At 43.9% G+C, this 26236-nt stretch overlaps 3 protein-coding genes across 3 annotated transcripts; 2 read left to right on the top strand and 1 right to left on the bottom strand.

Moving 5' to 3' along the window:
• Positions 1–731: 731 nt before the first annotated feature.
• On the bottom strand, positions 732–7003 carry LOC137291853 (uncharacterized). The gene is made up of 5 exons (XM_067823733.1): positions 6949–7003; positions 4109–4281; positions 2804–2894; positions 1663–1944; positions 732–1258 (listed from the first exon to the last, which is right to left on the bottom strand). The coding sequence occupies exons 1-5, from the start codon at positions 7001–7003 to the stop codon at positions 1092–1094; spliced, it is 768 nt and encodes a 255-aa protein (XP_067679834.1). The 3' UTR covers positions 732–1091.
• An 8722-nt stretch (positions 7004–15725) lies between these two features.
• On the top strand, positions 15726–25516 carry LOC137278006 (uncharacterized). The gene is made up of 5 exons (XM_067810075.1): positions 15726–15822; positions 19437–19527; positions 22584–22871; positions 23663–23950; positions 24660–25516. Exons 2-5 carry the CDS (start codon positions 19437–19439, stop codon positions 25205–25207), a joined length of 1215 nt encoding a protein of 404 aa, XP_067666176.1. The 5' UTR covers positions 15726–15822; the 3' UTR covers positions 25208–25516.
• Positions 17539–18813, top strand: LOC137294051 (mucin-3B-like). Its single transcript, XM_067825353.1, has one exon. The coding sequence runs from the start codon at positions 17539–17541 to the stop codon at positions 18811–18813; it is 1275 nt and encodes a 424-aa protein (XP_067681454.1).
• Positions 25517–26236: the final 720 nt, after the last annotated feature.

A 26236-nucleotide genomic window follows, 5' to 3' on the forward strand; every position in this document is an offset into this window, starting at 1 on the left:
TCTTCATACGTGACAGGACGTGGGCATGAGCTTCAGTAAACACACATTCCGTGTCATGTGTTTGTCTTAGTGGGACAAACCAGTATCAATGCACAGTATGTGTCAAAATGTCGTCTTCAGTTTGAGTGAATCACTGCATCATCACTTGATTGTCTGGTCCATTGATTGTCTGGTTCTTCAGTCACTGGATTGTCTGGTTTGTTGAGTACTGGTATTCGGTGTCAGGCAACTAAAATTTACATCTAGATTTCCTGTTCTAAGAACATGTCAATCGTCACTCATTCTTGTGATCCCACATATACACTTTAGTACGCGTTCCTTTTGTATCCCTTAATAAAGCGTAATAAAGCTACAAGGTACACATTTACCTTTAGAGCATTTACCGACTGATCATCAGCAATATCATCGTGTGAACCAATACCGGGGTCCAACCTACATCAATATATCTACATGTCCCAGGACCATGGACAAACAAAACAGCGTTCATCTACCCATCGATTACATTTGTTGTACGTTCTAATAAAGACAACTTCTTTACGTGGCATTTAGAAGCCTGTACGTTCTAATAAAGACAACTTCTTTACGTGGCATTTAGAAGCCTTACGATGACGAGAGACACTTTTATGGATAGCCAGTGTCTTTATTTTAACAGATGCTCCTGTACGATGACAACAAAGTAAAGGTTTGTGGTCCCTGTTTTTTTATTCATCTTCTTTCGGTTATGTCGGATAACTCACATAAAAAAGGAACTTAGTTAAGCACTCCCTGACTTATCTCACCATTGAATGAATTACAAGCCTTTTCAGCATATCTGGGGTATAACTGGTCGTCATGTACAACAAAGGGACACTCCCGGACCAAATGGAAGCTGTTTTACACGAGGAATGAAGTAGGATCAGGAGGCTGACGGGGTTGTGAGAAGGAGAGTGCTGGTTGTCATACAATAACAGGGAGGTTACAATCGGTAATGGCCTAGAATTGTGAGAGACTCGCAAATTGTCATTTTGAATGTTCTCTTTTACAAATAAACCTAAAACATTCCAGAGGGACACTCAAGCAGTTTTTTATCATTAGCTGCACCAACTCCCATCCTATGGGTCTAACGTCTGACTTGTGCCGGTCGATTCAAAGCTTTTCGGTGTTTGGTTGTAAGCGCGGATTGCCCGTTTGATTCGACAGAACACCAGAATGGCCGTCACCATGACAACCCCCACGATGATTCCAACGATGATGGCGGTTGTATGATCATCCGGCGGCTCTGTTCAACAAGTGACATGATATTTAGCAACGATACTACAATATCAAATAGTATGTGGTAAAAGTTATTTACGCGTCTCAGTGTGGCATTAATATCACCGAAAAGCATGCAACTAAGCCGGAAGTTTAGTTTTTCTTATTACTGGGGAGATTCTTGAAGGGTGAACAGAGGAGCAGAGACGTTGATGGCTCTTTGTGTGAGCGAATCTATAGAGCATGACGGGAACCCAAGCCTCGTTTTGATGACCCACACCCCCACACACCTGCCAAAGATGGAGTCGGTAACACTGGAGCTGATATTAAACACAGATCTATGACAGCAGTCACTGTGAGATTGGAAAGACAGACTGCCACGGGATGATAGTACGCGAATATCCCCATCTTTGTTTGACTTTATGAACTTACCTCCAACAGGAATGTTACAGGGGTCTGGTGCTTTAACACACACCCAGCAGTCACCAAGTGCCAGTGTATGCGCGGTGACAGCACTGGTGGTTGTATTGACGACATACGCGCTGATCCGGTCGTCTCGAGTTGTACACGTTCCGTTGTGCAGATGACAGACAGTAGCCTGTGCTCCTTTTATGGCTTCAGTGAAGTTGGTGGTCATGTTCCCTTCTCTTGTACAGGTCAGGTTTGCAGTAGAGTTAGATGTCGTGATCTCTGGACAGATCAAATACGGTGTACCTATAAGAAATCAGGCAGTTACCACTCTTGATATAGTGACTGAGTTTACTTTACACCGCTTTTTGCAATATCACTGCAATATTACTGCAGGGGACACCATAAATGGGCTTTACACATTGTACCCATGTGAGGAATCGAATCCGATTCTTCGGCGTGATGAGTGAACTCTTTAACCACAAGAATACCCAGCCGCCCCGGACTTAACAGAAGGACGTGATACAGGAATGTATCACTTAGACATGGAGCTGACGGACTGTTGTTTATTTGTTGTTTTCAGCAATATTTAGCTACATGACGGCGGTCTGTAAATATCAGACCAGACAATCCAGTGATCGACAGCATGAGCTTGATCTAAGCAACGTATGATGACGTGTCAACCGAGTCTGTCAAAGACCAATTATAACCCGATCTTCACTGCAAGACAGACATAGAGACATAATCGTGAACACAATCCAAGAATTCTGACGGGTCCAAGGGACGCAACTCTGTCTCACCGTACCCCTCACTGAATTTAGAAAGTCATCGATAGCTGTGCCCTGATAATCAGAGCACCATGACAGGAATTATCAATATGGCTAAACAGAGGGCACTTCCTAATATCAACAATCCTATTAATGTAAACCACGTGAATACGCAGCAAGATGTTCAAAGGGTGATGCCGTTTCCATCTTGACCAGAAGCCATAGCATTATATACTGAACAGTAAAAGAAAATTTTTCGAAAAATCGAAATATAAAAGTAAGCGCTCCTGTTTATGTCTTCTATCCAAAAACTTGAAAAAAACGTTTCTTGAAAAAAAACTTAAAAGTCGCGTTTCTTTTGTCGTTCAGTATAAAGAGTTTATACACGGATTACGTACTTGAGGAGGTCTGTATTACCATGACGACCAGAAGCGTTGATTGCAGTGATCCAGGCCGCAGAACATCCTCAGTCTTACGCCCAGTGGTCATCTGCATAAAACGAAGCACACCATATTAAAGAGAATAAGTGAATATAGCGCATATAAGCTACTCATCATATAGCGTACTAAACAACATCGATTATGTGAGTTATACCATGTACAATAAGCGTGTGCTGTCCACAATAAGTTTCTCCTGTGTATCACATCACCTCCTGTATACAATATCGTGCTGAAGAATTTACCAAAGTTATAGCGTATATTCATTTAGAATCATCATATGTGCAGAGTAAGTGAATGTATACTTTTATATCAAAACGTTCCAAATCTCGACTGAGTGAGTGAGAGAGTTTGAATCTTTGAAGTTCATTTAGAAGTAGAAAGCATAAGAAAAGCCAGATTTATGGATGTCAACTTCAGTATTGTGAATAACACGACGTTTCGGAGCGTGTGCTTGCTCCTTCGTCATTTTCTGAGTGAGTTTACTTTTTTCCGCTGCTTTTAGTAATATTCCAGTGATACGCCAGAGATGGACTTGACACATTTATATTGGGAATTCAGTCGGGAGTTCAGTGTGGCGAGCTCACGCTTTAACCATTAGTATTCCCCCAAATCTCGAAGTGTATATCAACATACAGCGTTTAGAACAGTTGTGTAATGGTGTCAGAGTGAAAGATTCCCAGCAGATGTTTCACAATCAACAGTATTGACACATAATAACAACAGCTGCATTTAATAATGCACTCAGTTTCATTCACATGGTGGGTGCGTGTAACGCTAACAATGTGACTATTACTACCTCGGATAACCCGACTTGGCAGTCAGGCGACAGGTTATTAGTCACATTACTTATCCCACCGGGTACCCATTTTCTGCTTGGTGAACAGAGACAAGTTTCAAAAAACACATTTGCCACATGGGGCTGAATCTGCGTGTTCCCTGACGTCATTAAATACATCTCGTTACATAGATTTAATAAATATATGAGCATATCGAAATCCTGTTTGCGTGGAAATGCCAAGGTCAGACTCCAAATGTTAACGATGTAATTAAGTCGAGACAAGAAGTTACTTGAACCTCTCGTCACGATATTGACCGCAGTGTCTGCATGAAACATCAAGTGTATAAATCTCATCGACGGAACATGCCTTTCATATCAGCGTAAGCTTTTAGCTCAACTTGACACGTGGCTTCGTCAGCACCGGTACTCACATGGCACTTGGCACCGTGAGCTTTTCAAGAGCTCAACTTTGACCTGATACATACCTGTGCAGTTGTACACTCTTCTCCACCTTCAGTATGCAGTCTCTTTTCGGAGGCAACAAGCAGCGACAACACACAGCGGCAACACACAGTGGCAACACACAGTGAGACGTCACCAAGAACTGTATCTCTGACCGCGGACTTCCGTCCCGGACGACGCTGTTCTCGAGCAGGTTCTGATAACAATGTTTGGGATCTTTTTATCCACTGACATGTGCGGTAGTGGCATCATGTAGATACGTGACACAGTAGAGAGCGGCACACCGAACTTATACACAGACATAACATGAGCCTGGGCTGACTGCTCTGTGCAGTTTTATCCGGTAAGTTCATACAGCAACGGTCCAAATATATGACGTTTACGACTGTAAGGATGCATCCATCTATCGACGAGTTGCAATTTTTTAAACTCCCATAGAGATAAGAGCTCCGCCCGTACCCCCAACTCCCACAGAGATAAGAGCTCCGCCCTTACCCCCAACTCCCATCAAGAACCAAAATTACAAACTGACATGCATCCCTCACCCTAAATATACACACAATAAACTAGAACAGGTATGAAAAAAAAACAATCAGTGAACTTATTTCGGTGATGGAGCATTACACCGGAGAAAAACTCCCCTCTAGAGGACTTTACAGCGTAAAAAGATAGGGGTACTGGTGGAACTCTTTCCAGTAATTGATTTAGCGAAAAATACAAGAAGATTCGTTCACATGGATTTAGACTTATCTGCCCCTGTTACCCTTAAATGGCGGCAGACATGGCATGCGACTGGGAGTTGAAATTGTGAACAGGTTTATGTTTTAACAGTTTACTTGATCTGATTTCACGTTTCCTGTGTGTTATTAAAAGAGAAACTAATTCAAAATGTTCTTATTTCATATAAACTATTCATTCATTAGGGAAATGACTTGTAATGAGACAATTCAAGCAAAATACACATATAATAGCATGCTGCAGTACACTGTCGCTATTGGAATGGGCGTTCTGCCTCAGTAGTCCCCTATGTCTATCACCTTCATTCAGTTTGATAATTCCTTTAAAACTGAAAAGGAGCCCCTGTGAGAAATCAGGAAATTTAGACTTGATACATTTGGGGCTTTAGCAGGGAGAGTAGGTCGGAAGGGAATATGAGGCGGTTGGGAACAGTTAGACAGACAAGTGCTCAATGGTCGCTATGGCGTCCCTTGTCTTATTTCCTGACCATCTTAGTGTTAGTGGGTGAGAGACTACAGGGCTGGTTTAAGGATTTGATAACGGAGGCTATTAACTGCTTTTGCAGTATCAGCGTTTATATCGCAGTAAACCGAATCTGCAAAAGCCGATACCGTTTGGAATTGGCGAAACTACATAAGCCTGAAATAAATGACTACTATATCCCCAACGATGGTATCAACTTGAGAACCAGTATTCCTTTCTTACCAGACTTTACAAAATATACACGTCGTGTCAGTCGAGCGTGTTGAATCTGGCAATGTGCGTCCAGTGCATGTGTTGTGTCATGAACTATATACATGCTGTGTCAGCTGAACGTGTTGAATCTGGCAATGTGCGTCCAGTGCATGTGTTGTGCCATGAACTATATACATGCTGTGTCAGCTGAACGTGTTCAATCTGGCAATGTGCGTCCAGTGCATGTGTTGTGCCATGAACTACATGTTGCCATACATGTTGTTTCCAATGTGCACATTGCGCGTGTGGTTTGTAAGTAAACACAGTGTTTCGGATAAAGTACACACTATGGGGAGTGAGCGAGTGAGTAAGTTTAGGTTTACACCGCACTCAGCAATATTCCAGCCATATGGCGGCGATCTGTAAATAATCGTGTCTGGACCAGACAATCCAGTGATCAACAGAATGAAAAATTGGAAACTTAAGATGACTCACAAGAGGACATGCTGTCCACAAATAGACTTTAGTGCATGAAGTGTTACACCAGTTTCCAAAAAGGTAATTTCTATACAACAGTACAGTATACTGTCACACATACAGGATATTGTGTCACCACCATGCAAACAGTTGATTGATTTATTGTTGTTTGACGCCGCACTTAGCAATATTTCAGCGGAATGAGTGAGTGAGTGAGTGAGTGAGTATAGGTTTACACCGTATTATTCAAGCTATATGGCGGAGGTTTGCAAAAAGCAAGTCTGGAACAGAAAATTCAGTGATCAACAGCATGAGCATCGTACTGAAGTGTCAACCAAGTCAGCGAGCCAGACCACCCAGTCCCGTTATTCGCTTACGACAAGCACGGGTTAAGATCAGTTCTAACCCGGATGAACTTACCACGTCTCGTTCAACTTACTATGTGAATAAAACAAATAACATTAAGTAATAATCGAGGTTGAGCGAGACCTATCAAATAATGATTGTTATACCCAGAGCAAAGATTTTGGCAACTACCTAGGTGTCCAGCTCGACGTCACTGGTATTCGAGGTCATAGGAAGGCGTCCACTGGTCGGACAGTTGACCAGCTTTCTTCGTGACTTAAGGTCGAGATTGGGTGAGTAGAATACTCCTTACACCCAGCGGAATGTCTTGGAAAGTATAAAGAAGATCCAGAAGGGTGTGCAGGGTGACACACCCTTTTGTCCTGAACGTTTTTTAAAGGCCATTGAAAATGGGTGAAAAAGAAGTGTGCACCCCGCCTTTCAAACAGCACTATCCGTAGCTGAGACGTGTTTGGTTGGTGGTAGTTAAGACAATGGTGGTTTCAGCTCAGGTCCTTCTAAAGCGCCCAATTTTAACAACTGAGCCCTTGTTATAAGGATCTCATTTTCACGAGGGCAAAGCAACAACAAGCAACTTGCAGCAGGGAAAGACCTGAGCTGAACCCACCATCGCCAGTACTACTTTGGTTGTTGTACAGCGTCCCATTGGCTGTTACGTGCATATGGCGCACATATTACAGTAATTGAGTCTGGACCAGATAATCCCATGACGTGACACGTAAATAAAGGAAAAGTAAAAGTTTAAAAAAACTAATATCTTGCCAATGACCCTTCAATTCACTCGTTTCATTCTAGTGATAGAAGTGTTGCTAGGTCATCCCTCATCTAGACTATTTGAACTATTCACTACATTTCAACCGGAAAGAAGTACTATGTTTAAGCCGGAAACATTAAGCCAACACTGTAATCCAAGGCCCCATACATGTACAACGAGAGATGTACAGACATGAACGTCAGTTGTACAAGGATATAGAGGCTATCTTACACGCCTGCAGCACCATGGCGCAACTCACTGTTAACAGTATAGTGAAATGATGGATTGACGGACGGACGGATGGATGGACTGACCGGTCTACGGCTGAAGCAACAGCATGACATGGATATCAACAGAGTTTCAATGTAGTTTACATAACCTCCGAAGTGTATCTTTGTGTGTTTAAGCGCGTGCGTTTGTGCGTGCCTGCGAATGTCCGTTCGTGCACGTGTGTATGATTTTGGACATGCCCGAAGTCTTTTTATCGTAGAACAGACTGAGACACGTTTTGTAACCTGACCTCATGTTTTCCCTTCAGGCACGTCTATGTTACTCTGACTCCGAAAACAGCAATGACTTCCTCCAACACCTCAGGTAGATAACCTTTCCTCCAACACCGCAGGTAGATAACCTTTCCTCCAACACCCTCAGGTAGGTGACCTTTCCTCCAACACCGCAGGTAGATAACCTTTCCTCCAACACCGCAGGTAGATAACCTTTCCTACAACAACCTCAAGTAGATAACCTTTCCTCCAACACCGCAGGTAGATAACCTTTCCTACAACACCCTCAGGTAGATAACCTTTCCTACAACACCTCAGGTAGGTAACCTTTCCTCCAACACCGCAGGTAGATAACCTTTCCTCCAACACTGTCAGACTAGGACAATTCCCTGTCGAAACATCAAAGGCATGGACACTGAAAAATTCAAAACTGACTTGCGTAATACAGTTGTCATTGATTCCTCTAATATCAACATCTTGAGTGAACGTTTAGTAGCTGGCCTTAAGTCGGTTTTAGACAAACATGCACCATGTATGGAAAAAATGTCATTCTAAGACCAGGAAGTCCTTGGTACAATGAAGAAATCCGAAAGTCCAAGTCAGAGTGACGCCAAGCTGAAAGACGATGGAGGAAGTCCCGGCTTGAAATCCATAGACAGATCTTCAAACAAACACGAAATAAAACAGCCTACCTGATGAAACATGCCAAACGTACATACTCAAAAGATAAGATTAAAGAACTTAGCGGAAACAGCAGAAACTTGTATACCTTCTTGAAGTCACTCCAAGGAATCAAACATATAACCAGACTGCCAGATCACCAATGTGAAACTGATCTCGCCAATAAGTTCAATTCATTCTTTCTCGAGAAAATCAGTTCTAAACGAGCAAAGGTATTGACATGTTTTACAGACACGTTGGAAGTGAAGCAATTCAATGGACATCATCTCTCTTGCTTAGAACCATTCTCAGAATCAGAGGTTGCACTACTCATCACATCTGCGAGGAAAACTACATGTTCTCTTGACCCACTGCCTTGTAATCTAGTTCAGGAAAACTTGGATGTCTTGCTACCCATCATCACCCAGATTATCAATGGTAGTCTACAGTCTGGCATATTTCCAGGGGTTTTCAAAGAAGCAGTTATCAGACCACCGCTGAAGAAGGATAATCTTGACCCCAACGTACTGAAAAATTTCCGACCCGTTTCCAACCTAAACTTCATCTCCAAGTTGATTGAAAAAGCAGTGAATATCAGGCTGTCATCACACTTAACGCAGAATCGACTATTTGACAAGTTCCAATCTGCCTACCGGCCCAGACACAGCACAGAGACAGTTCTACTGAGGGTGCTCAATGATCTCAGATGCTCGGCAGACAAGGGAAATGTTGCATCACTTGTACTGCTTGACTTGAGTGCAGCATTCGACACCATCGATCACAGCATCCTCGTCAAACTACGTGAACACCAGATGGGCATCACTGATTTGGCATTGGGATGGTTCTCATCATATCAGACAGGACGCACGCAGAGAGTCTTAATAAATCAGTCGTCATCCACATCATCACATCTCACATGCAGAGTTCCACAGGGATCTGTCCTGGGGCCAACCCTCTTTCTTCTTTACATGACACCCTTAAGCGACATACTGGTCAAGTATGACACTGCTCACCATTCGTTTGCAGACGATACCCAGCTGATAGACTCTTTTGCGTTGAATCAGACTCAACGTTCCCTGGACAAGACAACCATCTGCACTAAGTCTATCAAATCCTGGATGTCATCTATGATGCTCAAAATGAATGACGACAAAACAGAAGCTATGCTCGTCGGCAGTAAACACCGCCTGAACAAAATCACAACCGAGAAAATCAAATAGCTGATGCAGAAATTACTCTAGCTTCATCTGTGAGAGATCTCGGAGTATTCATAGACCAGGACTTAACACTTGATGCTCAAATCAGCCATCTCTCAAGAATCTGCTTCTTCCACCTTAAAGCTATTAGCAACATCCGTCAGACTTTAACAACAGATGCAGCTCATACTCTCGTTAGGTCTCTTGTTCTATCTAGACTGGACTACTCAAACAGCATTCTGTTTGGACTCAGCTCTGCTCACTTGACTAAACTCCAGCAGATCCAAAATGTAGCAGCCAGAATCGTATCTCTTACGTCTAAAAGATCCCATATAACTCCTGTTCTAAAGTCTCTACACTGGTTGCCCATCCAAGCCAGAATAGAGTTCAAGACCCTGTCCATCGTGTTTCAATGTCTACATGACCTAGCGCCTCAGTACCTCTCTGAACTCATCTCTGTGTACACACCACCACGACAGTTGCGGTCACACCAGCAGTTCCTCCTAAGAACACCCTCTGTACATCTCAAGAACTATGGTCACAGAGCATTCAGCTTCGCAGCTCCTTCACTTTGGAACAGTCTTCCCATAGTCATCAAAACAGCAACATCCCTTCACGCTTTTAAATCCCTATTGAAGATCCATCTTTTCATGAAATATTATGAATAACAGCTACCAACTTCTGCAGTTTAGCCTCGAGCTTATACACTGGGCGCCATGAGCATACACTAGTGTGTGGACACGGCGCCATACAAATGGACATTAATATTATAATTATTATTATTATTATTAGATAACCTTTCCTACAACACCTCAAGTAGATAACCTTTCCTCCAACACCGCAGGTAGATAACCTTTCCTCCAACACCTCAGGTAGAAAACCTTTCCTACAACACCCTCAGGTAGATAACCTTTCCCCATCATCTCAGGTAGGTAACCTTTCCTCCAACACCTCAGGTAGGTGACCCTTCCTACAACACCTCAGGTAGGTAACCTTTCCTCCAACACCGCAGGTAGATAACCTTTCCTCCAACACCCTCAGGTAAGTGACCTTTCCTCCAACACCTCAGGTAGGTAACCTTTCCTCCAACACCGCAGGTAGATAACCTTTCCTCCAACACCTCAGGCAGGCAACCTTTCCTCCGACATCTCAGGTAGGTAACCTTTCCTACAACATCTCAGGGGCAGAGAACCTTCTCTCCAACACCTCAGGTAGGTGACCCTTCCTACAACACCTCAGGTAGGTAACCTTTCCTCCAACACCTCAGGTAGGTGACCTTTCCTCCAACACCTCAGGTAGGTGGCACGTCCTGTCACAGGTTAACAGAGCCCGCATGATATCCCGTTGTCCTGCAAATCTTATGTATCTACATGATTATAGACCTATCTATATTTCAAACATCGGTGTTTTTGATGAACACGTTATGAAAATTTGTATTCATCCAGCAATCAACAGGTTCTTTTTCATGAAGTATGGGACACACCATCCAAAGTGTCAATGACACTTAACACTGATAAAACGTGATAATATGTATCTGTAATAATTATTAAGAATGACCTGTAGTTACACTAATAATAATGTCATCATGTACTTGTAGTATATATCTATTACAGGTGTCATCATATACCTGTAGTATATATCTATTACAGGTGTCATCATGTACTTGTAGTAGATTTCTATCGCTAGTGTCATCATATACCTGTAGTATATATCTATTACAGGTGTCATCATGTACTTGTAGTATATTTCTATTGCAAGTGTCATCATATACCTGTAGTATATATCTATTACATGTGTAATGATCTTCCTGTAGTATATGTCTGTTACAGGTGTCATCATATACCTGCAGTATATATCTATTACAGGTGTGAAGATCAACCTGTAGTGTATGTCTGTCACAGGTGTCATCATATACCTGTAGTATATACCTATTACTGGTGTACTGACACAGATATTGGGCCGTCAGCTACATCCGAAGTGCTTTTAGTCAACAAAACCTATGTCTCGGCCCATAAGTTCTTGAGGAACGGAATGCCGTTAAATACATGTAGTGACAGATTAACACTGACGGAAGACAGGGTACCAGAGACAGACGAGCTTGCAAAATATGCACCAGAGCTAGATACATCGGAACAAGACGCACTTGATGAACACATTTTGGAACAAAAGACTGTTTTATCAAGACATACTGGACTTCAACACAACCGTACAAGAAGCACATACTGAAGATACACCTGAACAAGACACAGCGTATCAAGACATACCGGACATCGAAGCTGTTTATCAAGACATACCGGACATCGAAGCTGTTTATCAAGACATACCGGACATCGAAGCTGTTTATCAAGACATACCGGACATCGGAGCTGTTTATCAAGACATACCGGAGATTGAAGCTGTTTATCAAGACATACTGGAGACTGGAGCTGTTTATCCACTCACCATGCCACATTGTATCAATGTTGAGGTGGGGTATTCAACTTAAGAAGCGTTGAACCGGAAGCTGGCAAGGGTGAAAGAGGCGAAGGCCGACTTCATATGCTACGAATGGCGCTTAAAATGTTGAATCAAACATATTTACGAGATTATTTTTTAAATGTGATGTTGGCTGACCTTTGATGATGGCGATATACTACATGTATTTGGATATTAAAAATACTTTTCGAACCGAGGGGAGGGAAGTATAGTGCCAACCTTTGCTTGCTTCGCACGCATTTCTCTCAGATGCACAACCATTTTTGCCCCACAGTTTACCTCTGGTTGATGGAAGGTTTTGTTCATAAATTCTGATTTTCCTGCTTTTCGTCTGTGCTACCTGATTCATGATTAATCATTAAAATCAAAGTTTACATTTTATGTCATCTCCCTTAATGGACAATATTACGATGACATCAAGAAGCAAAGGGAGACTTAGCGGTTTTCACCAGACACGAACTTCTGTTCGTGTATGGGTATGTGAATGCAACAAATGATATTTAATAAATCGTTTGTTGTTGATAGTTTTCTTGCTGCATTGGCATCAACATATATCTGAATTGTGGGACAGTCGTCAGACTGAAGATTCAGTCCTCCACAACTATGTGGGAGCGACTTCACCTACACCTGCAACGGTAAGCTGTGGGATAATGACTTTCTCCCGTCAATTCACCTACCTCCACATCAGTAAACTGTGCGATAACGATTTCCCTCTGTTAGTACACACACCATGCAGTTCTCAAACTTCGCAAACAAAGCTATCATAATAGTTGGCATAGAGCTTGTCTACTACTGGGATGAAAAACAATACGAAATAAAAAAGGCAAAGAATTGTCATTCTATTTATTTGTACACCGCTGTAACACAAAATAAACAATCTAACACAAAAACAAATAGACATACAATAATCAAAGCAACGCGCAGTGCAATAAAAAAAACAACAGATCATCTCTTGAAAACTGCATAATTTTTGTCACAAACGTTGTTTAAGAAACTGTCATCATTTACTTGTGCGTTTTCCCATTTTGTTGATTAGTTGTTTTGTTTTAAATTGCATTTCATCGGCATCAAATTGCTTCAAACGGACTTTAGCTCTAATACAGAAACAGCATGATGTGAAATGTCACGAACGAACTCGACAAGCTGTAATATTTATTCACAAGAAGATTGTGACATTGTCTTTTATCTTGGAGAAAGGTCTAAAAAATATTGTTGACAAACATTTCTGTGTCGATTTAACTACTACACTTTACTGGGTTGACAGTAATATGCAGCAGCAAGTTCAACACATGACTCTGATAGAAAATGAACCACATACAGTGGAGTGAATGCTGCAGTGAAACATGAGATTGTCTGAGGATGTAAGTTGATATTTCAGATTAATGTATACATCGCTCACCTATGTAGGAGATATTAAGTACTTGGCAGGAGACTTAGGACACAGTATCTCATATGTAAGAGATAATGAGACTAAAACAATCTTCACTGTTTCCCTACTACACTCCCGTAGAAACCGGTGTTGTGTAAGCAGTTGAAAGTTATCAAACGAGTGTTGCGGAGCCAAACTAAGTGAATTTGCTGTTGCCAACTCGATATCGTAAAATAGCATTTTACCTCATTCAAGTAGCTTTCGAGCCAATAAATGTCAACTGAACAAAACATTCGGTTTGTGGATAAAATTCAGTTTCCATCTTAGTCGTGACGTGAAGTGACGTGTCTTAGTCGTGACAAAGTTGTCTCCCTTTCGTTTTATTTAATTCCGGCATGGCTTGAGTTGTCATGATGGATCTCACCCTATGTATTGTAAATAGAGATTACAAACGACGGGGCTGGGATTTAACATATACCTTATTGTACAGGTTTAGGCGTATCCAGTTTAAAATATCTCGTGACCATCCCTCACCCCCATCACGTATCACAGCCTCGCACCCAACGACTTTCTCTGAGACAAACCCTTTAACTTAAACATCAAACATCCGTGATGCGCGGAAATTGAAAGCGGCGATAATAAACTAAATCCATGTTTGCTAATGTATGACTTTCCTTACATGCATACTTCCGGGTGTACATATATCCACAAGTTATGTTTATAACTCAGCGTGAGCTACATTACGTCACATCATGTCACGTCACGTCATATCAAGTCACATCACATCACTTCACATCATTTCACATCATGTCACGCCACGTCACATCATGTCACATTATGTCACGCCACGTCACATCAAGTCACATCACGTCACATCATGTCACATCATGTCACGCCACGTCACATGAAAATATCCACCCAGCTAGTTTTGGTGGTGAATACAAGGTCGGTGTTAATATTTAGTCACCATTTGTGAAAAGAGAACAATATCGTTAACATATTAACATCACACAAATGCAAAGGCTCTGATGGTTATTCATAGAAAATTTCATGTTGCTGGGTCAAACATGAAGAAAGCAATCAGCGATTATCGGCAGAACATTAATTTCCACGAACCAAAATGTGTTTATTGGAAATTTCATTTTCATACGAATGACTCAGAGAATTTTAAAAAATATCACCAGTGGTAGCTTCTGCGAAAACAGACATTACAACAACATCAGTCCTCGTGTTTCCTGAACTTCAACCACGGTCCGGTCCCGACATTACAACAACATCAGTCTTCGTGTTCCCTGAACTACAACCACGGTCCGGTCCCGACATTACAACATCAGTCTTCGTGTTCCCTGAACTAAAAGCATGGTCCGGTCCTGACATTACAACAACATCAGTCCTCGTGTTCCCTGAACTTCAACCACGGCCTGGTCCCGAGATAACAACATCAGTCCCAGTGTTTCCTGAACTACAACCACGGCCCGGTCCCGGTATTTCAACAACATCAGTCCCATTGTTTCCTGAACTTCAACCACGGCCTGGTCCCGAGATAACAACATCAGTCCTGGTGTTCCCTGAACTTCAACCACGGCCTGGTCCCGAGATAACAACATCAGTCCTGGTGTTTCTTGAATTACAACCACGGCCTGGACCGACATTACAACAACATCATGTACTGTACTCATTATGAGGACGAATTGTCACATGGGTAATAGTCTGAAAATGACGAATAGAAATATGGCGTGTGTAACGTTTCCAGTTTCATCAGGTGTAATGCGACGAGAACCGCTTGTGCTGCTTTCGCAATAAAAATTGAGGGGGCGGTTGGTAGTCTAGTGGTTAAAGCGTTCGCTCGTCACCCTGAACTCCTTGGTTCGATACAGCGTGTAAAGCCCATTTCCGGTGTCCCCTGTCGTGATATTGTTGAAATATCACAAAAAAGGACGTGAAACCAAGCTTACTTACTTACTGAATACTGGAGTATTTGGGGAACAGAACATATACTCTGTGCAGTCAATATAGCAGATAGTCCGTGGGACTTTTAATGACGTATCAGATATCATAAGGGTATGTGGAGAAAGTTTCGCGAACACCTGGTGTCATCGCTGATCATCAGTGGTCCATCCAAAATGACATCTGTTCCCGGGGATAGTCAAAGCAGCGTCATCTTTTGCACGGGCGTATATAGTCACTGCGTCACCCCACGGAAAAACAAATCATTTGTGTCACAATTGTTAACCTTGAAACTATTGGGAATCCAGAACCAATTTCGGGAAATGTTTAAAATGAAACTATTTAGTGTTGTGCAGTAGACAAAGAACGTGTGTGATATTTGTGTAGCCCACTTTTCCCTGAACTTTCAGTCTCCAACCCACCCCCAACCACCCCCACTACCTCACCCCCACCCCCCAGCGTGCTGCTGAATGGAAGGACATACAGATTACAGATGCCCAGTTAGCAGGAGGAAGCTCGCTCACATCAGGTGTCACACAGACAAGGGACCTAAGGGACCTATCGGAGACGTACTGGGGTAAGTTACAGAAATATTACAGTTGAGATAACAGTTTTCTAGGGCATATTCACTATTTCCTAGTGTATGGTCTTCTGGGTTTTATACAACAAGGGTTGTTTAATATACATTTCTTGTTTTATTTCATAAAAATCCAATTGAAACAAATGTCAGTTCCTCAAATTTATTACAGTCTTTTCCTAAAAAAAATAAGCTATAGCCCTAACAACACCTCATACCTAAACGCATTCAACACGGGTGGTCAAAGATGGATAAGCATTAAAATGTAATAGTAGGAACTAAAAACAAAACTGACCGAGACGGGTGCTTCTTCGAATGACGCCATGTTTTGCTGCGTGAGTTTCCGCTCGCGACCGACAAATCACGGATGTGAGCCGAAAAATCTCCGAAGACGGCCGTGTGTGTTTCAAGTATTACCGACATTGCTTCCGATATGGCCGATGTGTTTCAGTTATTACCGCTAAATTGCCGATATGGCTGCAATTGTTTCGCGAGTGGGCTGCGTTTGTTTACATTTGAGATGAAATTCCTTCAAATTTGCTGTAATTCCTTCAATTACTTAGGGGGGTCTGAATCTAGTGTGAGACACTCTCACTGCCCAACTCTCTCAACCATGTGCCTCTCAGTCCCCCATGTACTTCCCAGTCACCCATCTGGAGTTACCCGACTTATCTTAGCCTAGGTAACTGAATCACCTCATAACTCTCTCTCTCTCTCTCTCTCTCTCTCTCTCTCTCTCTCTCTCTCTCTCTCTCATGTCATAAATTAATCAATCACATACACTCTATCTCTCCCTCTCCCCTCTTTCTTTTTGATACTAATACTCAGAAACTTACGCACTTAGCATGCAAACTTAGTACACATATCGTTTGCACTCAATACACTCACTCATGCTCATTCATATTCATACCAATTTACATACACACAAAATTAACCTGTTACCTGCACACTACATTTAATGTGAGTTATTTATCCGTCTTAGACAGCATCAGGAGTAGCCATTCTAACAGACGTGTTATGAAGACTGAACTTATGGGTGTTGTGTTGAGACAGGAGCGTAGGCCATACCCCTGTGTTAACTGATAACTGTCATGGTTATGTTGACGTTTGATATCAATCTTAAACGTTTACAGTTCACGTGAGACCAGGAGTGAGTGTTTTTACGCCGCTTTGAGCAATGTTCCAGCAAAATCATGGCGGGGGACACACATGATGGGCTTCAGACAGTGCATTTAATGAAACGAGACGGGCCTGTCTAGTGTCGTTTTAGGCCTGCTCAATCCACAATTATTGCTTTTGATTGGCTATAGGCATTTCCCTCTGGCACACAGTTTTCCATTTTGTCCGTGTATGGAGATAACGTCTTTATTTTAAGCGCGTGCTCAGCTTACCTGTGTCTGTAAATGTCGGTTTCCCATGGTCGTCTGCTTGTGTTGTTCGTACATGGTACCATATCTACATTCAAATTATCACTTCCCCTACTTTGTATCGGCTGTGAACAAATAGAAGATAAATATAGATTTATAAATATACATATAGATAGATATGTATAGATACATCTAAATAGAATGAGATAAACTGACAATCAAAATAAAAATCACAGCTTGTGTTTCTTAAAATAATACAACAAAGCACAATGCCTGCAGTACACGTGCTTTAATCACCTAAATGGCATTGTAACAATAGTAGTGATGGCCACTGCAGACGGTTCCTGCGATGCTGGAAGGTCAAGGCCAATCAACGCAGCAGGAGGTGGACCCATGTGCCAAGAGCACGATGCCGTCTTGTCACTGTGGATCGGAGATGTGGCTGCTGATGACGTCACCGTCAACATCCGCAGATAGCGTCAGGAACACGATGCCGTCTTGTCACTGTGGGTCGGAGATGTGGCTGCTGATGACGTCACCGTCAACATCCGCAGATAGCGTCAGGAACACGATGCCGTCTTGTCACTGTGGATCGGAGATGTGGCTGCTGATGACGTCACCGTCAACATCCGCAGATAGCGTCAGGAACACGATGCCGTCTTGTCACTGTGGGTCGGAGATGTGGCTGATGATGACGTCACCGTCAACATCCGCAGATAGCGTCAGGAACACGATGCCGTCTTGTCACTGTGGATCGGAGATGTGGCTGCTGATGACGTCACCGTCAACATCCGCAGATAGCGTCAGGAACACGATGGCGTCTTGTCACTGTGGGTCGGTGATGTGGCTGCTGATGACGTCACCGTCAACATCCGCAGATTGCGTCAGGAACACGATGCCGTCTTGTCACTGTGGGTCGGTGATGTGGCTGCTGATGACGTCACCGTCAACATCCGCAGATAGCGTCAGGAACACGATGCCGTCTTGTCACTGTGGGTCGGTGATGTGGCTGCTGATGACGTCACCGTCAACATCCGCAGATAGCGTCAGGAACACGATGCCGTCTTGTCACTGTGGGTCGGAGATGTGGCTGCTGATGACGTCACCGTCAACATCCGCAGATAGCGTCAGGAACACGATGCCGTCTTGTCACTGTGGGTCGGTGATGTGGCTGCTGATGACGTCACCGTCAACATCCGTAGATAGCGTCAGGAACACGATGCCGTCTTGTCACTGTGGATCGGAGATGTGGCTGCTGATGACGTCACCGTCAACATCCGCTGATTGCGTCAGGAGCACGATGCCGTCTTGTCACTGTGGGTCGGAGATGTGGCTGCTGATGACGTCACCGTCAACATCCGCAGATAGCGTCAGGAACACGATGCCGTCTTGTCACTGTGGGTCGGTGATGTGGCTGCTGATGACGTCACCGTCAACATCCGCTGATTGCGTCAGGAGCACGATGCCGTCTTGTCACTGTGGGTCGGAGATGTGGCTGCTGATGACGTCACCGTCAACATCCGCAGATAGCGTCAGGAACACGATGCCGTCTTGTCACTGTGGGTCGGTGATGTGGCTGATGATGACGTCACCGTCAACATCCGCAGATAGCGATAGGGAATAACCAGCAGATAGCGATCTTCTTGGGGTGTTTTGACAGTGGGACATCTACTTCTGGGTCGATCACATGCCTGGCCTGTCATATTGAAACGGTTATGCAGACAGGTTTAGCTCCCTCTGTACCAACAAAGTGTTCGTCCATGGAACAATAATGATAATTTTGAGAAAATTCGTGCAAGACACGTACAAATGTTTTTGGTTGCATTTGGCAAATGAAATATCCTGGTTGCGTTCTATAAATTCAGAGTTCTTCAATAATTTTACTTGAAGGAAGCAAATTTAGGATTGCAGCAACAATTACGCCAGTGTAGTTTCTTTTGCTCTTTAGTTTATATTTACAGATTCTATAGATATGATTGGACATTTATATAAATGTAATGAATGGTTAGGTAGGGTTAGTTTTACGCCACTTTTAGCAATATCCCAGAAATGACACAGAGGGACACACCAGAAATTGGCTTCATACATTGTAACTATGTGGGGAATCGAACCCGGATCTTCAACTTTAACTACCGGGCTACCCCACAGTCCCGATAGACAGACAGACAGACAGACAGATAGACGGATAGATAGACAGATAGAGAGATAGATAGATAGATATGAATGTCTTGGCTTGTTTGTTGCTAGATGGCTGTGTCCCGTACCTGCACGCTGTATACACATGGCCCGTGTGTATACACCATGACGGTATTGATCTTCACCATGGCATCACCATTCAGTAAGTTACAACCTATGGTATCGTCCTGTCTGTGTTGTATGTAATAAACCACCACAAGTCATAATCCTCAGTTCGGGTTCCTCAAGCATGTCTTAGTGATTTCATTCTCGTCAGTGCCCCATGAAGATCCGGGTGGGAATTATTCTCCAGCAGTTCATGCTTCTCGTGACAGGCGACTAATGGGATCGGGTGCCTAACTCGCTGACTTGGCCGACACATGTTTTTGTATACCAACACTTATTCTCGTGCCAGGCGACTAACGGGATCGGGTGCCTGACTCGCTAACTTGGCCGACACATGTTATTGTATCCCAACACGTATTCTCGTGACAGGCGACTAACGGGATCGGGTGCCTGACTCGCTGACTTGGCCGACACATGTTATTGTATACCAACACTTATTCTCGTGACAGGCGACTAACGGGATCGGGTGCCTGACTCGCTGACTTGGCCAACACATGTTATTGTATCCCAACACTTATTCTCGTGACAGGCGACTAACGGGATCGGGTGTCTGACTCGCTGACTTGGCCAACACATGTTTTTGTATACCAACACTTATTCTCGTGACAGGCGACTAACGGGATCGGGTGCCTAACTCGCTGACTTGGCCGACACATGCTATTGTATCCCAACACGTATTCTCGTGACAGGCGACTAACGGGATCGGGTGCCTGACTCGCTGACTTGGCCGACACATGTTTTTGTATCCCAACACTTATTCTCCTGACAGGCGACTAACGGGATCGGGTACCTAACTCGCTGACTTGGCCAACATATGTTATTGTTGTATCCCAACTCTTATTCTTGTGACAGGCGACTAACCGAATCGGGTGCCTGACTCGCTGACTTGGCCGACACATGTTTTTGTATCCCAACACTTATTCTCGTGACAGGCGACTAACGGGATCGGGTGTCTGACTCGCTGACTTGGCCAACACATGTTATTGTATCCCAACACGTATTCTCGTGACAGGCGACTAACGGGATCGGGTGTCTGACTCGCTGACTTGGCCGACATATGTTATTGTTGTATCCCAACACTTATTCTCGTGACAGGCGACTAACGGGATCGGGTGCCTAACTCGCTGACTTGGCCGACATATGTTATTGTTGTATCCCAACACTTATTCTCGTGACAGGCGACTAACGGGATCGGGTGCCTAACTCGCTGACTTGGCCGACATATGTTATTGTTGTATCCCAACACTTATTCTCGTGACAGGCGACTAACGGGATCGGGTGCCTAACTCGCTGACTTGGCCGACATATGTTATTGTTGTATCCAAACACTTATTCTCGTGACAGGCGACTAACGGGATCGGGTGCCTGACTCGCTGACTTGGCCAACACATGTTATTGTATCCCAACACTTATTCTCGTGACAGGCGACTAACGGGATCGGGTGTCTGACTCGCTGACTTGGCCAACACATGTTTTTGTATACCAACACTTATTCTCGTGACAGGCGACTAACGGGATCGGGTGCCTAACTCGCTGACTTGGCCGACACATGTTTTTGTATCCCAACACTTATTCTCCTGACAGGCGACTAACGGGATCGGGTACCTAACTCGCTGACTTGGCCAACATATGTTATTGTTGTATCCCAACTCTTATTCTTGTGACAGGCGACTAACGGGATCGGGTGCCTGACTCGCTGACTTGGCCGACACATGTTTTTGTATCCCAACACTTATTCTCGTGACAGGCGACTAACGGGATCGGGTGTCTGACTCGCTGACTTGGCCAACACATGTTATTGTATACCAACACGTATTCTCGTGACAGGCGACTAACGGGATCGGGTGCCTAACTCGCTGACTTGGCCGACACATGTTTTTGTATCCCAACACTTATTCTCGTGACAGGCGACTAACGGGATCGGGTGCCTGACTCGCTGACTTGGCCGACACATGTTTTTGTTGTATCCCAACACTTATTCTCGTGACAGGCGACTAACGGGATCGGGTGCCTAACTCGCTGACTTGGCCGACATATGTTATTGTTGTATCCCAACACTTATTCTCGTGACAGGCGACTAACGGGATCGGGTGCCTAACTCGCTGACTTGGCCGACATATGTTATTGTTGTATCCCAACACTTATTCTCGTGACAGGCGACTAACGGGATCGGGTGCCTAACTCGCTGACTTGGCCGACATATGTTATTGTTGTATCCCAACACTTATTCTCGTGACAGGCGACTAACGGGATCGGGTGCCTAACTCGCTGACTTGGCCGACACATGTTATTGTTGTATCCCAACACGTATTCTCGTGACAGGCGACTAACGGGATCGGGTGCCTAACTCGCTGACTTGGCCGACATATGTTATTGTTGTATCCCAACACTTATTCTCGTGACAGGCGACTAACGGGATCGGGTGCCTAACTCGCTGACTTGGCCGACATATGTTATTGTTGTATCCCAACACTTATTCTCGTGACAGGCGACTAACGGGATCGGGTGCCTAACTCGCTGACTTGGCCGACATATGTTATTGTTGTATCCCAACACTTATTCTCGTGACAGGCGACTAACGGGATCGGGTGCCTGACTCGCTGACTTGGCCGACACATGTTTTTGTAACCCAGCTGCGTAAATCGATATTCATGATCATTTGAATTTACATATAGCTGGAATATTGCTTAATGCGACATGAAATTCAGCTCGCCTAATCACGTATTCTCGTGAGTTTAAAATACTCTTTTCAGTGAGACTTCATCAAACCATACTGGAGCAGCATTAGTAAACACTGTTCATTTGTAGATTGTGTAGTTTGTACTCGTTAAATTGAGTGAGTAAAGTTGTACGCCGTTTCAGCATAAAATATCACGACAGGGAACATTGCCACGGAAAATCAAACCCGGGTGTGCGGCGTGACATGCGAAGGTTTTAACCCCAGGGCTACCTCATCGTCGGTTATCTGCATCGACATGCGTCATAGTATGTTCTAAACGGAAAATCCCCCTAAAATCTGTTTTAAAATCTGTAACCGTTGTTTTATGTTAGGTGAAATTATCGGTACATATTCCTTCTTCTTCCTCACAACAGATGCGTCTGGGTTTGACCTTGTCTGTCCTGGTATCGTGTACCTGCGGAGCTCCGCACACCTGGTGTGCTCAGGTAACACACCTGTCTCCTTTATAACACCTATGAAGACACCTGCGGCCGTGTGCAGCATGCAACCACAAAGGTGTATACTACATGGTAACTACCGAGCTTCAGTGCTGAACGCTTCGTCCAGTGAGGTCACCATCATCAATACCTCCCAGATACATGCAGGGCAGTGGACATGCAGCACCTTCAGCGACAGCCGGACATGCAGTATCACTGTCGCAGGTGGGGAATAACTGGATACATCAACATATGTCATATTTGGGATTTCACCTTCTTAGCAAAGTACGAATTCTAGTACTTTTTTGGTTGAGTTCCAGCCTGGACTCGAACCCGCACCTTCAGAGTCAGGCACCTAATCGCGAGTACACAAAATCATCCGCCTAGCCCTCTCAGCCACCGCTAGAATTTGTACTTTACTAAGAAAGTGAAATCCCAAATATGACATATGTTGCATTTGACCACTTTCTAAATGGCATGGTGTAATCATAGTTGGATACATCACCCACACAGACAGGGATATACAGCCTAACAGGTTCGTGAAAACAGCACATGGCTAACCCGTACCCACTGTCCCTTTGTCTTTCCTTTTGTTGTTCTAGTGCGAAAATGTCTGTGAAAGTGGGTTACACAGATGAAGAGGAAGTTATAGCGGCCCGGCGAGCAAAGTTTATTGTCTTCTATTAGAGACAGATACACATGTCACCATTTGATGATCAGTGTGTCTGTCTGGCATAGTATCAAGAGAGACATAACATGGCTTCCCTAAAACCTGTCCGTGAACATCCGGATTAGAATTGGTCTGTGGCATTAACCAACAACCAAACAAAGAAAGCGAGTCGGTCCTACTAAAGTGTAAATCATTAATATGCTTTGCTCTGCAGGCATGTTTGTTTGTCGTCAACATTTACGGTTAATATAAACTATTGACATCTGTATTTCACAATCAGGTAATTTTGTGTGAGATTTAATCACGGAACATGTATATGTTACAACGATATTCACCTTTCTTTCAGAGCTACCGTCATGCACCGTGACAGCAAACAACGTCAGCATTCTAAGTATTGGCGACGCCCTGTTACTCGCCGTTAACATTACAGGCTACTACTGTTCAGAACAGGTTCGGTTTCAACTGACAACAGGGAACATCAGTCAAACAATAGACTCATCAACTGGTGACGAGGTTGTGGCGTCCTTCAACGTCTCCATCACAGAAGCCCACTTTGGCAACGTGGAGTTAACCTATGTGTGTGGTGATCACAGTCACCAGCTTGTGTGTGACGGTGTGCAGTCTCTAGCTGAACGTGAGTGTACCTACTCTCACGCCTCTTTCTAGTGTTTGTTTGTTTGTGTGTTTAACACTGCAGTGAACAATATTCCAGATATATGACTGCGTTTTGTACATAATCAGGTCTGAACCAGACAATCCAATGACTGACATCATGAGCATCGATGTACACAATTGTGATACGATGTCATGTGCCACCAAGTCCGTGAGTCTGACCAACCGATCCAGTTAGTCGCCTCTTACGACAAGCACAGTCGCCTTTTATGGCAAGCAGGGATTGTTATAGACCTATTCTACCCCGGACCTTCACGGGGTTTTGAAGACCGGTTCTAGCCCTGCATGTTTACGCGTGATGTGTGAAGTGAGACAACTGGTTGACATCGCTGTTGATGTATACTCAACAACACATATGCTAAAATTGTAAAGTAGCGTTTCTCTAATTGCATCCTGTATGTTTTCCCAATGATCATTCATGGTTCTGTGACAATTGCAAGATGATATATAAACTGCCATGTAAACTATCAATTGTCACTCAAAACAAGTAACAATTTACAGCGTACATATTGTCGGTTACAACAGCATGCATATTGTCATGTTTAATAGCATGGATAACATGTCACCATGTCAAGCAAAGGTGATAGTGTTACGATTCATGGCACTGTTCCTCTGCTGCCTTCAATAAGTGACTATGACAACATTCATTCCTCGTTGTCCTTTATACCCAGATCCCGGGACGCCCAAGACACACAGAGAGTCACCAACACAAATCGCCACCACCAAGTCCTCTGGCGTGATTTATGTAGCAGGAGTTATCTCCCTTCTCATCGTCGTCCTGATAGTTATCATTCTCCGCTCCATGCGGAAGGAGGCAACTCGGAAACTCCACCCACCCACAACCGCATCAGTAGGGTGGCTGACGGGAGGGCGTAGCGCAGAGGACAGCGTGTGTCTCATACAGACCGACCATGCCCAGGACGGGATAGGGGGTGTGGGTGCTGCTAACACCGGGTATGTTGTTGATGAGCAGATTGTGTCAGCTCGTGGTAGGTGGGACTCCTCGAGCCCCGTGGAGGTAAAGGATGTCTTTGCCGAACACCATCATCAAATTGACTTTTCCATGCGAGGAGGACTCAGCCAGTACAGCAAGGATGAGACGATCCAGCGCATCATGACGTCATGCATGCATAATACACATTTAAGAAGAACATTTATAGCCATTGCCCAGCGACTGGACCCGACTGAAAATCAAGAAGTATCATATCTAAGTTTCTGAAAGACGGACTGTAAACTCATATTTAAGAGTCGACCTCGAAAAGATTCATACATTGTTGTAAATATCGTCCCTTTTGTTAACATCATTGAATAGTCTTCATTGAACATTCGGGGTGTTTTCTTGTCCACGGTAGGACCCAGGATGCTTGTAAATAGACCCAATTGCAATTTTAATTTTAAAAATTAAGACATGCTGTTTATGATTAACATGATTAGATCAAATCAATATCTGGCGTCATCCCACTACGTGACCAGTTTGGTGGGACCCCATACCTCGTGAAGATGTAATAAGCATAACATATCAAAACCTGTTCACCTTGTTGTATTTGGATGCTTTTTCTAAATCTGAACATTACGAGACAACATGGTTTGAACTGTACCATGCGTTGTCCAAGGAAAACGATTGACCCGTCCTTGCCAGCATTTCTAATGTTGGACAAGATACACTCATGTTTTCCCCAACACCTGGTGTCGTCACATTTCGGAATGTCGGGATGTCGGCTTACGTCCTTTCCCGTCTGTGTTTTCACCGCATTGAACAAGAAAATTCTTGATATTGATAATCACACCCGTGAAGATCCGGGTTAGAACTGGCCTTCAGTCATGCTTGTCGTAAGAGGCGACCGACGGGATTGGGTGGTCAGGCTCGCTGACGTGGTTGACACATGTCATCCAATCCTGATTTCGTAGATCGATGCTCATGGCATTAAGCACTGAATTGTCTGGTCCAGCCTCGATTATTTACAGAACGGCGACATAAAGCGGGAATACTGCCGAGTGCGACGTAAAAGAAACTCACTCACTCACTCACTCACTCACTCACTCACTCACTCACTCACTCACTTTGGCTGATCAGACCAAGAGCACCCAGTGCCCAGACCGACCACTCTGCAGTTATTTTACGCCCTCTTCCCTAACAATGGTCAGCCTTCGCTGTTTGTGTATTCAGGGCGGTAACCAGCCAATGGTGACAGTATTAGACAGATGTCGCTTTGTCTGTCATATTAACAGAATGAACCGCAGTAGTATA

This window comes from Haliotis asinina, chromosome 1 (assembly GCF_037392515.1).
Source record: "Haliotis asinina isolate JCU_RB_2024 chromosome 1, JCU_Hal_asi_v2, whole genome shotgun sequence".
Lineage (NCBI taxonomy): Eukaryota > Metazoa > Mollusca > Gastropoda > Lepetellida > Haliotidae > Haliotis > Haliotis asinina.